Source organism: Mustela putorius, unplaced genomic scaffold (genome assembly GCF_011764305.1).
Source record: "Mustela putorius furo isolate JIRA1106 unplaced genomic scaffold, ASM1176430v1.1 tig00003867_pilon_pilon_pilon, whole genome shotgun sequence".
NCBI lineage: Eukaryota > Metazoa > Chordata > Mammalia > Carnivora > Mustelidae > Mustela > Mustela putorius.
The window spans coordinates 8,775,206-8,791,534 of record NW_025422019.1 but is presented as its reverse complement, the minus strand read 5'-3'; the positions used below and the strand labels follow the sequence as shown (position 1 = coordinate 8,791,534).

The 16,329-nt window shown below is 34.2% G+C and overlaps 1 protein-coding gene across 7 annotated transcripts in view; it reads left to right on the top strand.

The window, feature by feature from the left end:
- Positions 1-16,329, top strand: part of PTPN4 (protein tyrosine phosphatase non-receptor type 4) — a 207,211-nt gene that overhangs the window by 139,655 nt on the left and 51,227 nt on the right. For all 7 annotated transcript variants that reach the window (XM_004759771.3, XM_045066457.1, XM_045066459.1 and 4 more), the window contains 2 exons: positions 6,300-6,363; positions 9,687-9,859. In XM_004759771.3, the coding sequence (XP_004759828.1) occupies positions 6,300-6,363; positions 9,687-9,859 (237 nt within the window). The remainder of the gene's footprint in view (positions 1-6,299; positions 6,364-9,686; positions 9,860-16,329) is intronic.

Below are 16,329 nucleotides of genomic sequence, written 5' to 3'. Positions count from 1 at the left end.
ATCTGCCTTTGGCTCAGATCATAATTCTGGGGTCCTGAGATCAAGCCCCACATCAGGCTCCTTGCTCAGCAGGGAGTCTGCTTCTCCCTCCCCCCTGGCCCTTCTCTCTCTGTCTCACTCATTCTCTCAAAAAAATAAATAAAATCTTTAAAAAAAAAAAAAAAAGATCACTTGAATGTATTTATGGGGGGGTAATTCCTGGGTTCTTTGTTCTGTTTCATTGATCTATTTTGTCTATTCTTGTACCAGTACCATAAGGTCTTAATTACTGTAACTTTAAAGTAAGTCTTGAGATTAGATGGTGTCAGTCTTCCAACTTTGATGTTCTTTTCCAGTATCATGTTGGCTACTGTGGGCCTTTTTCCTCTCCATATAAGCTTTAAAATTAGTTTGTCAATATCTACGAAATAATGGTGGGATTTTGATTGTGCTTACATTGAATCTGAAAATGGAAAGAATTGACATCTTCACAGTACTCATTCTTTCTATCCATAAACATGGAGGGTCTTCGAATTTATTTAGTTCTTTGATTTCATTCTTTGGATTTTTATAATTTTCTTCATATAGTTCTAATATGTATTTTTTATTTTTTTTTAGAAGATTTTATTTATTTATTTGAGAGGGAGTGAGAGAGGGAGAGAGCACAAGCAGCGGGGAGCAGTAGAAGGAGAGGGAGAAGCAGACTTCCCACTGAACAGGTCCCAACTGGGGACTTGATCTCAGGGCCCTGAGATCACAACTTGAGCTGAAGACAGCTGTTTAACCAACTGAACCACCCAGGCACCCCTAATACATATTTTTTAGAACTATGTTTAAGTATTTCATAAATCTGTAATCATAAATTATAAATTGAGGGTGCTGATGTAAATGTTACTGTGTTTTTAATTTCAGATTCTACTTGTTCATTATTGACATATAGGAAGAAGTTTACTTTTTTATTAATCTTGTATCCTGCACCTTGCTAAAATTGCTTATTAATTCTAGGATTTCTTCATCAGTTCTCTTGGATCTTCTACATAAATGATCATGTCATCTGCGAACAAAGTTTTTTTGTTTTGTTTTTTTTAAAGATTTTATTTATTTATTTGACAGAAAGAAATCACAAGTAGATGGAAAGGCAGGCAGAGAGAGAGAGAGGGAAGCAGGCTCCCTGCTGAGCAGAGAGCCCGATGTGGGACTTGATCCCAGGACCCTGAGATCATGACCTGAGCCAAAGGCAGTGGCTTAACCCACTGAGCCACCCAGGCGCCCTGCGAACAAATTTTTATGTCTTCCTTCCAGTCAGTATCTTTCATTCCCTTTTTGTGCCTTAATTGCATTAACATGGGATTCCCATATGATGTTGAAAGGGAATGGTGAACTGAAACATCCTTTCTTTACTTGATCTTACTAGGAAAACTTATAGTTTGCACCATTAGGTATAATGTTAACTGTAGGTGTTTTTTGGAAAGTCTTTTATCAAGTTGAGAAAGTTTCACTGTCTTCCTACTGCAGTGAGAGTTTTCATCATGAATCATTGTTAGATTTCATCAGATGCTTCTTCTGCATATATATCTATGTGATTTTTCTTTTTAAGTCTTTAAATGTGTCGGTTTATATTGATTTTTAAATGTTGAACCAGCCATGCATTCCTGGAATATGTCCCACTTGGTTTTGGTTTATAATTCTTTTTATACATATTTGTTGAATTTGGTTGCTAATATTTTGAGGATTTTGAATCTTTGAGTATGAGAGAGATTGTTCTCTAGTTTTCTTGTAATGTCTTTGTCTGGTTTGGGTATTAAGGTAATGCTAACTTCATAGGATGACTTTAGTAGTATTCCTTCCTTCTGTAGAGAATTGGTATAGTTTCTTAATTGCTTGGTCATTCACTAGTGAACACATCTGGGCCTGGTGCTTTCTTTTTTTAATGATTGCTCATTGTTAATTAAATTTCTTTAATATATACAGGTCTATTCAGATCACGTATTTCTTTCTTTGTGAGTTTTGGGAGATCATCTGTTTCGAAGAATTGGCCCATTGCATTGAGATTATCAAACTTCTGGGCATAGACTTACTCATGGAGTTCTTTTATTATGCTTTTAATTGTATTGATGTCCACTTTCATTTCTGATATTAGTAATTTTTAATTTTTCGAAAAAATACCTTTTGGGTTCATTGATAACTCTCTATTGGTCTTCTGTTTTCAATTTCATTGATTCCTGCTCTACGATTTTTCTTTTATTTTTTTCTTTAGATTTAATCTGCTCCCCCTTTAAAAATATTTTATTTATTTATTTATTTATTTATTTGAGCGGGAAAGAAAGAGTGAGTGTGGAAGCAGGGATGAGGGGCAGAGGGAGGAGAGAATCCTCAAGCTAACTCCCCAATAAGTGCAGAGCTGGATGCTGGGATCAGGACCGGAGTCAGCCGCTCAACTAACTGAGCCACCCAGGCACCCCTCTACTCTTCTTTTTTTTAAAGTGGAAAGTTAGATTAGTGATTCTTTTTGTCTTTCTTCTTCACTTACATATGCATTTAGTGTCCTAAAGTTCCTTCTAAGCTCTGCCTTTGCCAGGTTTCACATATTTGATGGATTGTGTTTTCATTTTCATTCAAATAATTTTTCATTTCTCTTGAGATTTATTGGCTCCTGTTTTATTTATAGGTGCGTTATTTAATCTCCAGGCATTTTAGGATTCTAGTAGTTCTTTTGTTACAGATTTCTAGATTAATTTGCTGTGCTTTGAAAGGAGGTATTGTGTGATTTCTGTTCTTTGACATTTGTTAAGGTATGTTTTATGGCTGAGAATATGATCTGTCTTGGTTAATGTTTCAGATGAGCTTGAGAAAAATGTATATTTCCATATTGTAAGAAGTAATCTGTAAAGGTCAGTTATATCCATTTGATAGTATTGTTGGGTTCAGCTATGTCCTTAATGATTTTCTGTGTGCTGAATTTGTCCATTTCAGATAAAGGGGTGTTGAAGTCTCCATCTATGATAGTGTATTCATGTAGTTCTATCAGTTTTTGCCTCTTGTTGTTAGGTTCATATTCATTAAGATTTTGTAATGTCTTCTAGGAGAATTTACCCCTCTGTCATTGTGGAATGCCCTACTTTATCCTCAATTACTATTTGCTTTGAAGTCTTGCTTTTTGTAAATATTAGAGCTGCTCTTTTTTTCTTTCATTCTTGCTTTTTTGAGATATAATTGATATATAACAGAATATTCATTTCAGGTATACAGTAATGATTCAATATTTGTATATATTGCACAATGATTATCACTGTGTATTTGGTCAGTATTCATCACTACACCATTACAATTCTTTTTCCTTGTGATGAGACTCTTAAGATCTGTCTTAGTAACTTTTAAATATATAATACAGTATTATTTAACTTTAATCACAGTGATATACATTACATCCCTAGTACTCCTGCTTTTTTTAAACTAGTTTTAGCATGGTATATTTTTATACATTTGTTTGCATTTAACCTATCTATGTTTTTATATTTAAACAAAATATGTTGTGTCTTGTGTTTGGAGCCACTCTGACAATGTGTCTTTTAATTGTTAAATTTAGCCCATTGACATTTTAAAGGATTTTTGATATATTTGTATTAGTATCTGCCTTATTTGTTACTGTTTTCTATTTATTGCCCTTGTTCTTTTGTTTCCATTTTTGTGCTTCACTCGTTTTCCTGCCATTCTTGTTTTAATTGAGCATTTTATATGGTTTCATTCTCTCTTTTCCTAGCTTATTAGTTTTACTACTTTTATTTGTTTTTAGTGGTTGTTCTAGAGTTTGCAATTATATTTACATTAGTCTAAGTCTATTTTGAAATAATAGTATGCTAATTCCTTCCTCCTGTCCCTTGTATCATTGCTTTCAATCATTTCACTTATACATAAACATATATAAGTATATAATTGTGTATATATGATATGTACACAAACATACATAATTGTATACATTTTTGCTTTTATTATTTCAAACAAACTTATATGTTAGATCAGTTAAGAATAAGAAAAATCTAATTTTTATTTTACCATCACTTAGTTCTTCTTCAGTGTTTTTGCTTTCCTTATATAGATTCAAGTTTCTGGCCTATATAATTTTTTTTCTCTTTTAACATTTCTTGCAAGGCAGGTCTCGTTCCAACAAATTCCCCCAATTTTTGAGAATTTTTTTTTCATTCATTCTTGAAGGATAATTTCACAGAATATGAAATTTGGGGGTGATGGTTTTTTTCTCTCAACACTTTACCCACTCTGCTCTCTTCCTGCTTCATGATTTCTGAGAAGTTGGACTTAACTCTTCTTACCTTTCTTCCTCTGTAGGTAAGATGTTTTTTCCTCTGACTTCTTTCAAGATGTTTCTCTTTATTTTTAATTTTCTGTAATGTAAAACTGTGATATACCTAGGTATGGTTTTTAAGGCATTTATCCTGCTTGTGTTCTCTAAGCTTCCTTCGTCTGTGGTTTGGCATTTGATGTTAATTTGGGAAAGTTCCTTAGTCATTTTTGTTTCAAACATTTCTTCTGTTACTTTCTCTTCTCCTTCCAGTATTTCTATTACCATATGTTACTGTATGTCACATCTTTTGTAGTTGTCCCACAATTCTTGAGTAGTCTGTTCGGTTCTTCTCTAGTCTTTGTTCTCTTTGCTTTTGGGGCTTTTGGGATTTTATTGATATATCTTCTGCCTTAGAGATTATTTCCTCAGCTGTGTCCAGTGTACTAATAAGGTCATGAAAAGTATTGTTTCGGGACACCTGGGTGGCTCAGTTGGTTAAGCAGCTGCCTTCGGCTCAGGTCATGATCCCAGCGTCCTGGGATCAAGTCCCACATAGGGCTCCTTGCTCAGCAGGGAGCCTGCTTCTCCCTCTGCCTCTGCCTGCCATTCTGTCTGCCTGTGCTCGCTCTCTCCCCCCCCCTCTGATAAATAAATAAAATCTTAAAAAAAAGAAAAGAAAAGTATTGTTTCTGTGATAGTGTTTTTTACCCATAGCATTTGGCGGGGGCTGTCTTTCTAATGAAACCTAATGATTTTCATCTCTGTGTTTACATTGTCCATCTGTTCTTACATCCTTTTTACTTTATCCATTAGTGCGCTTAGCGTATTAATCATAGGTGTTTTAAGTTACCAGTCTGATCATTCCAACATCTCTTTCGTGTCTGATTCTGCTTTGTCTCTTCACATCGTGTTTTTACCTTTTGGTATGCCTTGTAATTTTTCGATAGCCAGACATGATTTTCCAGTGAAAGGAAGTGCTATAAATAGGCTCTTAGTAATGTTGTTGTGAGGTGTAGGGGGATGGCAAGTGTTCTGTATCCTGTGATTACCTCTCAGTGTTTCAGAGAGCCGTTGCCTCTAGACTGTGAACTTCACAAGTGTTTCTCTGTTTTTTTCCTTCCCTGCTAGGTGGGATAGGATGGCATGAGTGAGCTAATTAGGCTTCCCCAAGTTGCTTAAACTCTGGTAGTACCCGAGCAGGTGAGGATTTGGCTAACTAGTTTCCCCTGAAGGCAGACCTTATTAAGAACAGAGTGCTCTAGTATATTTCAAGATCGTTCTTTTTCCCCCTTCCCTTGCTGGAAACTCAAGGGTATTTTTCTCTGAATCTGATTGGACTCCTAGAGGTAAATTTCGCAATATTGTAGGAGGTCTCCCCTCCCCTGTAACTGAGTCCCTCTGGAGTTTTTCACTCTTGAATTTGTCCACATGGAGCCTCCAGCAGTTCTTAAATTACAGTTCCGGTTCCTCTGGCTCTGGTTCCTCTGGCAGTTTCTGTTCGGTGAGTCTGTGCTCTGGTAAGCTGCAATTCTCTGTCTTCACCTGTTAGACTCTCAAATCTTGGGAGCAGCAAGCAGTCCTGCGCCTCCCCTCTCTCATGAATCCAAGAGACGTTGATTTCTGAACCTGTTGAGCTTTTTACTTATTACAGTGGAGTGGTGATTTCTAAACTCCTTACAGAACCAGAAAACTGCTTGTAGTTTTGGTATCTCTTATTAGTATATCTTGAAATTTTAATTTGTTACATGTATTTTTATGTATTTCTCTAGATATAAAATTGAGAAAGGCATAGTTCACAGCAATTATTCTGATAAAACTTTCCTTAGTTGAGTATATAAATTCTAATTCTTTTCATGAAGCACCAAAGTCTTTAGATTTCTTAGCTAATGTGTGTATATATGATTGAATGTTTAGGGGTTACTGAATATACAGTTAAAAGATTATTTTTTGCATTATTAAGCTAGTGTTTTTATTTTTATTCAGTATTTTAAATAATCCAATTCATTCTCTTTTTATCCAGGTTGAAGATTGTAAAAATTTCATTTAAGTGCAAACAGTTTTTTATTCAACTTAGAAAAGAAGTGGTGAGTAGTGCTCTAATAATTATTCATATAAATGAATATACTTACAAATATTTGTATAAATATAAATAACAAACATGAATAATATTTATATAAATGAAGCCTTTTTTAAATACATATATATATAAATGAAGTCTTAAGAAATGAAGTCATTCATGGCCAAACTTTTAGTATGAGTGAAAGTGTTATTAATATTGTTGATAACTGTGTAGGAGTTAGTTAATTCACATTTTATGTGAATTATGTTTATTTCCACACTGTCACTGCAGTCCTGATTTAAAATTCTTTTATATATCCATTTTGCTCTCTTTTGAACTTTGAAACTGATCTCCATCGTCATGTTGTCAGTTGCCAGGGTCTATTCATGAGGGTGATAACCGAGAATTTTATATGTACACACACACACCCCACATTGAGTTATTGTGAAAATACGGTTTTGGAAAGAACTTGACCTTGTTAATGATTTTACCTATTTAATCAAAATTTAAATAATTTATCCTTAAATTATTTCTTACAAATATTAACAAATTAATGCAAATTACAAGATGGTAGTGTGTGCATGTATGTGTAAAATGTATTTGAAACCTTAAAAATATTTGGGTCAGCTGCATTTTATCAGAATAATGATCTAAAGTGCCTGATTTATTATTTATACTCAAAAATATAAAAGTTTTTTTCTATAGTTTTATTGAATTACACAGAAAAGTATACAAATATTAAGGATGGTGTTTTTGGTAAGTATGTAATGAATAAATACTGTTAATATGTAGAACATTACCACCACCTTGGTATTATTGCTACTGGAGCTGATGCCCCTTTGTCTTATTAACCTTCCTGTGAGGTAAATACTATTCTCATTTGTATCACCATGGATTAGTTTGCTTATTTTTAACTTTAAAAAATAAAATCTAACCATAACACTGTGAAATCATCCATATTTTTGCACAAAACAATAGTTTTCCTATTGCTGCTTGGTATTATATGGAATGAATATACCATAAGTTATTCATTCTTATGTTTGTGGACAATTTTGGCATTTCCCTGTTACGGCTATTATGACTAATGCTGCTAATGAAAATTTTTGTACATGTTTCAAAACATCTGGGTACTAGTGAACAAATACTTTAAATTATTATATTGGTATAATGCAATGTAGAAGTGAATTTTTCTAATTTTTTTCCTATTAACACTATTATTATTAGCAATAATAGTTGTGGTATTTAATATTTATTGAGGTCTTAATGTGTGATAATTGCACAGCTGTTTTCATATCATTTAATCCTCACAACTATTCTTCAAGGTTGTATATCATTAAGAATATGTTTAGCCACAGATAACATCAACAAAAGTCATCTAACAACTGATTAAAGAGTGTATATAGTCATAGTCTACAGAATGTTGCCTTGTTAATGTTTCTCTCTGAAATACCTATTTTTAAATAAGCAAACTTTATACAAACTACTTATCTTTCAATACAGTATTTTGTATCTATTGTGTACAAAATGTGGGGGTGCTTTTTGTTGCAAATTTGTTACAAATTGTCCAAATACGATTAGTAGAAAGTCAGAATCACACAGAATTTTTGAACTATGCGAAGTGTCAAAAAAACATATATGATTCTTAGATCTACTCTTCTGAGAAGCATTACTGCAAACTGCTCTTTGTAAGATCTCCTCTATCATTTTGCATTATTTATGGAGTGTGGTACAATATGTAAACTATTAGTTAGAGCCTATAAAGCCAGTTAAGCATAATTAAGAATTCTTTGGTAATCAAGAAGTAGTATTTTAAGCATATTATCTTCTCACATAGTAGTTTAATGTTTATACATGGGCATCTTACTGTATTTTAGCTACGAAAATATCTTCATATCTTTTGATAGGCAAACATTTAACAGGACATAAAAAGAAAACTAACTTTAAAAGAAAAGATCAATAACTTGGACTGTGTTAAAATTAAAACTGTATTCACCAAAAGACATCATTAAGGGAGTGAAGTAGCACAGAATATGTATATCATATACACACAAGCGCACACACACCACACCATTGGTGATATATCCAACCCAATCCAAAAATATGCTACTGATTCGAACATAAACTTCAGAAATGAGGTCTTCCACAAGGCCAGTAACCTGAGAAGGTGTGGAACCTCATTAGTCATCAGGGAAGTGTTAATTATAACCAAAATGTGATACTTCTACACATTCACCAGATTAATGAAAATATTGATAAGCAAGTGGCTGGTGACTGTGTGGAGGATATACCGCTGGAGGGAGGGAGTATATATTGATCTATTTTGGAAAACTCTTGGGCATTATCGACTGAAGATGAACACAAATACCTTATAATCCAGCAATAGAAATGCACATGCATAACAGTATCTTTATATCCTCAAACTGGAAACATCAAATGTCTATCAATAACAAATGGATAAATAAACTGGTATACGCATATGGTAGAATGTTACATAGAATGAAAATGACTTTCACAACCGTATGGATGAATATAGAAGCATAATACAAAAGAAATCAGACGTAAAGACATGTATGTATGATTCCATGTATATAAAGTTCAACAGCTATAAATAATCTATTGTGATAAAAGTCAGAAGAGTGATTACCTTTGAAAAGATAATCCTGTAGAAAGGAAGCACAAATAGTACTTCAGAGTTGCTGGTAATAATCCATTTCTTGTTCTGTTTGGGTATTAAATGGTTGCATTCATTGTGTGAAAACCAGAGCTATATACTTAAAACCTGTGTGCCTTACTATATATAATTTACTTCAGTGAATTCAATTCCATTGAAATAGTAATTTGTGCCAAACTTTTAGAGAAAAATTAAAGAAATGATTCTGTTATGTTGCCACATACCTTAAAAGTTGAGTTGCATTATAGTGTTCAGAAGTACTGAATGAATATTCCTATGTACTGACAATCTAGATAGGTTTATGAATTTTAAAATATTTTTAATAGGTGTGATAGTGTATCTTAAAGTTTAGTTCATGGGCCAGGGTTATATTTTGAAATAGAATTATAGCTAGAAAGTTTTGAAAACAGATATATATTGGTCTTTAACTTATTTCTGATTGTGTTCTAAAATAAAAGTCCTAAGAGTCGTAATATTACAGAATGAGGTGAGATCCACATTTTGCTAACCTTTACGTTTATTTTACTGCTGTTTTATTAGATAAGCAAATAAAAGTATTGTGCTATAAGGATTAGCTGTTTGTAAGGCTAGAATATTTATCTGCAGAAAGTAAACTAAATGGAACATTAGATCCTGATGTCTTCCTGGTATTCTCTGCATTTTGTCGTTTATTACAGCATGAATCTAGAGAAACGTTATTGGGATTTAATATGGTGAATTACAGAGCATGCAAAAACTTGTGGAAAGCATGTGTAGAACATCACACATTCTTCCGTTTGGACAGACCACTTCCACCTCAAAAGAATTTTTTTGCACATTATTTTACATTAGGTTCAAAATTTCGGTACTGGTGAGTATTGCTTGTGCATTAATGCTTTGTTACTGGATTTTTCTTCACTTTAAAGGCCTATTGTAATCAATCATACTATGTGTATAATTCATACACACCTACTGAGTCAAAACCTCTGGAGCGTGGACACTGTATATAGATCAGCAAAAAGTTCTAAAGGTTATTGTGATCCAACCAGATGGAGAAACCTTTTCCATTGACCGTATTTCTAACAAGATAACATTATTTTCTAAAGTAAATCAATCATACCTAATTATTTACATTCTAGACATGTTATGAATTCCATAGTGTCTTTGTTAAATATTTATATGAAAATTTTTCTTTGTTCTAAGACATCTTTATTTGTAAAAGCAAAAATATCTTCTGCATGAGCATATAATTGCCAGTTTCCCTCACTATCCAAAAGTAGAATGTTCCTGTTAAACCTTTTGTAAGTCAAATGGCATAAAGAAGCCATTACCATTAGTTTATATGGAAAAATTATTTAGCACTTCCAGACCCCAAGAATGACCTCTCATAGTTTTTTTTTCTTACACCTTAGGACACATCTTACCAACAAATGCACAAAATAAATGGAGATAAAGCACAGATGATCAAAGACACAGTTCAAATATGTGGGTTTGGTGGCTTAATGCTGAGATGCTGAGTGTGCTTCATTGGAAAGATCTTGGTGGGGTACTCTCATTGCCGTGTGCACAGCCTCTACAGTGGCTTGCTACCAAACAAATGCTGAATGCTTTTTTCTCCCTGTTTTTTGTAAAAGCAAAGTGGCATAACACAAACTTTGAAAAAGTGGGGAGGGCGCCTGGGTGGCTCAGTGGGTTAAGCCGCTGCCTTCGGCTCAGGTCATGACCTCAGAGTCCTGGGATCGAGTCCCGCATTGGGCTCTCTGCTCAGCAGAGAGCCTGCTTCCCTCTCTCTCTCTCTGCCTGCCTCTCCATCTACTTGTGATTTCTCTCTGTCAAATAAATAAATAAAATCTTTAAAAAAAAAAAAAAGAAAAAAGAAAAAAAGTGGGGAATAATTATACTTTGCTTTTTATGTATGAGTTTGTTAAACCCTTTTGTTATAAGGAGTTCAGGCACCTATTATGCAAAACTCACATTTAGTCATTGAATATTAACCCCAGATTCCTTTTCCTAAAACTTTATTTATTCTTGATAGCTTTTATTTTTCCTGAAGGAAACAGTCTTTGAGGGATAATTCTAAATTTGGAGAAGTTCTGATTAATTTTGCCTCTGGAGTTCTTAAAAGACCCATGAAAGCTAGTTTTTAAGTGCAACCTGGTAAAAAATTACATAGCAAAGTCATTCATAATCTTTTATTAAAACAAATGTTATCCATTTCTGTTTCTGCTTCAAAAAAGATTTTCCATCTTCAGTAAATAAAACCTTTTATCATTATGTGTTAGATTAATTCATGTTTTATATTCATGTGGAAATATTGAGAATGCCCCAGAAATCTCAAACATTTATAAATGCCCAATTTGTAATTTCAGAAAAAGTAACAGCATAAAACTTTTAAATATACTCTTAAGCGACACTTAAACAGAATTAGGAAACTTTAATCACAGAAATGGCACAGCAGGTTCTTAAGTGGTGTCATATTTAACTCTTCTGTACCTTTCCTAAAAGCAATTTTGAGAAAAGTAAGGTGATGGTACTTGTAAATTTAAAAATAAATAGACTGATGGGGCATCTGGGTGGCTCAGTCCATTGAACATCTGACTCTTAATCCCATTTTAGGTCTTGATCTCAGGGTCATGAGTTCAAGCCTCACACTTCCGCTCCATGCTTGGTTTGGAGCCTACTTGGATGGGTGGATGGATGGGTAGATGGATGGATGGACGGACTGAGAAAACAAGTATTGTATCATTGGTGAAAGTGAAGAAAAAAATTTTTAAAGCTTTGTCTAAATCTCGGGAGGGGCAGAAGAAATCTCCATTGAGAAAATAGTGTAGTAGTCCCTCAATAAACTTAATTATTGATTAAATGACCATCAGGGTTATTATCTAAGGACTACACTTTTCTTTAGCAGAATTCTTCCTTCCCTCTGTCCTTGAAAATACGACATACCATAAAGGTATACACACCATATCTCCTAGGCAACAGAAATGCATAGAGTATAGTAACCTGCCTTTGACTGTAATTCAGATTGGTGTCAGATACAATGAGAAAAAAACAAAAGATTTTACCCAATCTGTACCACAGCAAACAAAATCTAATCAAAATGACAAGAACAATAGACAGTTAAAGAAACCAGTTTGGGAGAAAAATCACTGAAAGAGGATGTAATTTCAACCACAGATGTTAATAAAAACAAACTAAAGATCAATCTAAGAAAAAAAAAATATTGGCAGGGTGAGGAGCAATATCTGCCATTCAGGCTGTTACTGCTCTTGGAATATGTGCCTCATAGTGGCAAATTTTATATTTTTAAACAGCTTTATTAAGGTCTAATTGGTATACAGTAAGCTACCATGTTTAGCATCTAAAGTTTGATGTTTGTAGATTTATTTACATCCCTGAATCCATCACCATAATCAAGATAGCAAGCGTATCTTCCCCCATTTTTCCTTCATGTTCCTCTGTAACCTCTTTCTTCTACCCTTCTTTGTCCCCGCAGCCACGATCTGCTTTCTGTCTCTATAAATTGGCTTGCATTTTAAAGGATTTTATAGAAATTGAAACGTATATATTACGTACTCTTTTTAGTCCAGCCTCTTTGACTCATCATAATTATTCTGATGAAATTCATCTGTGTTCTTGTCTGTATTGGTAGTTCGTTTCTTTTTATTGTGGAGTATTACTCCACTGTATAGCTATATTACAATATGTTAATCCATTCACTTACTTATGGATATGAAGTGACCGTTTCCCCATTTGGGTTGTTTCCAGGTTTGAGCTATTAAAAATAAAGCTGCTGTGGCCATTCATGTAGAAGTATTTATATGGTTTAACTTCCCTTGGTTAAATACCTATGAGTGCAGTGGCTAGATTACAAGAAACTGCCAGTCATTTTTTCAAGGCTGTTTTTACCATTTTATGTACCCACCAGCTGTGAGAGTTCTATTACATTTTCATCAAGCCTGTTGTTACCTCTTCTGTAGAATACACAATTTTGGTGAAATTTAGTTTACCATTGTATTCTTTCATGGATCTTTCTTTTGGCATCATATCTAAGAAATCTTTGCCTAACCCAAGGCTGAAAAGATTTATTCCTCTGTTTTCTTTTAAGACTTCTATAGTTTTAGTTCTTGCACTTAGCAATCTGATCCATTTGGAAATAATTTTTGTATATGTTTTAAAATATAAACAAAAATAGATAAAGTTCATTTTTTTGCATATGGATAGACAGTTGTTCCAGCACCATTTTTTGAAGGATTGCCCTTTCTTTTTCCACTGAATTGCCTTTACCCCTTTGTTGAATATCAGTTTTCAATATTTGTGTGGACTTATTTTTGGATTCATTTGTAAATCTTAAAATATAGTAGTATTAGTGCTCCAACTTTTTTCTTTTTGAAAGTTGTTTCAAATGTTTTAGTTCCTTTGCATTTTCATCTGAACTTTAGAACCAGCTGATCAGTTTCTACAAAAAAGACTTCTTGGGGGAGGCGCCTGGGTGGCTCAGTCAGTTAAGTGTCTAACTCTTGATTTCAGGTCAGGTCCTAATCTTCAGGTTGTGGGATGGAGCCCCACATTGGCTTTGCACAGAGCAATGGAGCCTGCTTGAAATTCTCTTTCCCTTTACCCTCTACCTACCACCTCCACCTCCCGGCTCATGCACTTTCTCTCTCTCTTTCTTAAAAAACAAACAAACAAAAAACCATGTCTTGGATTTTAATTGGGATTGTGCTGAAACTATAGATCAATTTCAAGAGAATTGACATCTTAAAAATATTGAGTTTTCAAACTCATGAAACATGATACATCTTTTATTTATTTAAGTTATCTTTTACTATTCTCAGTTTATCAGTGTACAGGTCTTTCACAAGTTTACAAGTTTCACAGGTCCATGCTAAATTTATCCTTAATTTCTTAAGGTCTTTTTCAATTTTAATTTCATATTGTTCACTATTAAGCAGAAATGCAGTTGATCTTTTTAATGTTGGTCTGATTTCAGTAGTAAGGCATTGCTTACCTCACTTTTTCTAGGAGCTTTTTTGTAGCTCCCAACAGATTTTCTATGTAGAGAATAAAGACAGTTTCAATTCTTCCTCTCCATTCTGATCCTTTTGGTTTCTTTTCTTTCCTTATTCCCCCAGCTAAAACCTCCAGTACAGTGCTGAATAGAAGTGGTGAGAATAAATATCCTGGTCTTTTCCTTTCTTGGGGGGTGGGAGGGGAAGATATTCAGTCTTTTGCTACTAAGTGTGGTATTAGTTGTAGGCCCTTCATAGATGTTGTATACAATGCTTGTTGAGGAAGTTCCCTCGATATTTCAATTGCTGGAAGTTTTTGTTAGAATACTGGTTTTTGTCAAATGCTTTTTCTGCAACTATTACAAAGATGATATGGTTTTTCTTTTTAATTTGTTTGTATGATAAATTACATTGAGTTTCAAGTGCTAACCCTACCCCACATTCCTAGGATAAACCCCATTTGGTCATAATTTTTTATCTTTTTTTTATCCTGAATAGGATAGGTTTGCCAAACTGAATAGGTTTGCCAAATTTTTGTTTAGAAATTTTACATCTATGTTCATGAAGGATACTGCTCTGTAGTTTTCTTTTCTTGTAATATCAGTGTCAGGTTTTGGTGTCAAGGTAATTTCAGCTTCAATGAATGAGTTGGGAAGTGTTGCCTCATTTTCAGTTTTCTAGGAAAGTTTCTGTAGTAGTGGTATTATTTCCTTTTAAAATGTTTGGCAGGGGGCACCTGGGTGGCTCAGTTGGTTAAGCGTCTGCCTTCAACTCAGGTCATGATCTCAGGGTCCTGGGTTGGAGCCCCGTGTTGGGCTCCCTGCTTTCTAGGGAATCTGCTTCTCCCTCTTCTTCTGCCCCTCCCCATGCTCGTGCTCTCTCTCACGCTCACTCTTTCTGTCTCAAGTAAATAATATCTTAAAAAAATATATGTTTGGCACAATTTACCAATTAATCTATCTATGGCAGAAGTTTTGTTTATAGGAAGCTTTTGAGCAACACATTCAAATTCTTTCATAGATATAAAGCAGTTCAGGTTTTCTTCTTCTCAGTGAGCTTTGCAGTTCATGTTTTTCAAGGAATTTATCTCTTTCCTCTAAGTTAACGAATTTTTTGGCATAAAGTTTATGGTATTCTTTTTTATTATAATGTGAGCCACTCTTTGTCTGCCACGTCCTAAAGAAAAAAAGCAACTGAAAAATACTAAACTTAACTGCATTTCAAGTCTAAAGCCAATAAACATTATCAAATATACAAAACCTCAGAGAATAGAACATCTCTGAGCCCATCTGGGGGAAATTTTTTTTTTTTTTAAATGTTTAGGTGATCTCTGTACCCAATGTGGGGCTCTGACTCACAACCCTGAGAACAAGAGTCACAAGCTTTACTGACTGAACCAGCCAGGCATCCAGAAAAGAACTTCTTTAAGAAAATTAAGTCATCCAAGAGATAAGTCAGCATGACTCAAAAAGAATCTTAGGGGCACCTGGGTGGCTCAGTGGGTTAAGCTTCTGCCTTTGTCTCAGGTCATGGGATCAAGCCCCACATCGGGCTCTCTGCCTAGCAGGGAGCCTGCTTCCCCCTTTTTCTCTCTGCCTGCTCTCTCTGCCTATTTGTGATCTCTCTCTCTCTCTGTCAAATAAATAAATAAAATCTTTAAAAAAAAAAGAATCTTGGAAAAGAACTAAGAATGAAGGTTAGGTCATTTAAACATAGAACTAATTCTTGACAACTATCAGAATTATGACTATAGAAAATTAAAATGCTATAAACTTTGATAAAGTAAAAATAACAATATAATAAAATGAGGAAGCAAGGGACTAGTGGAAGTATGAGAATCCATATTAACAAAGATTAAATATTTATAACACCAACTCCTTAAGGTTTTCCTAATCTTTCTTTCTTTATGTGTGAATGGCAGTATTCTTTTAGTTCAAGGGAAATAAGTTTAATACTGTTTTCATTAAAAGTGGGATATTTAGCATAATCATTGTATTAATAGAATTATGTCCCTATTTTTAGCATTTTTTATGTATATAGATATCATTCTAAATGATTTTTACCTGCTGATAATGGAGATTATTTCTTAGGGATAAGACTCTGACTATAAATAAAATCTTAAAAAAAAAAGGGGGGGGGGCGCCTGGGTGGCTCAGTGGGTTAAGCCGCTGCCTTCGGCTCAGGTCATGATCTCAGGGTCCTGGGATCGAGTCCCGCATCGGGCTCTCTGCTCAGCAGGGAGCCTGCTTCCTCCTCTCTCTCTGCCTGCCTCTCTGCCTGCTTGTGATTTCTCTCTGTCAAATAAATAAAATCTTAAAAAAAAAAAAAA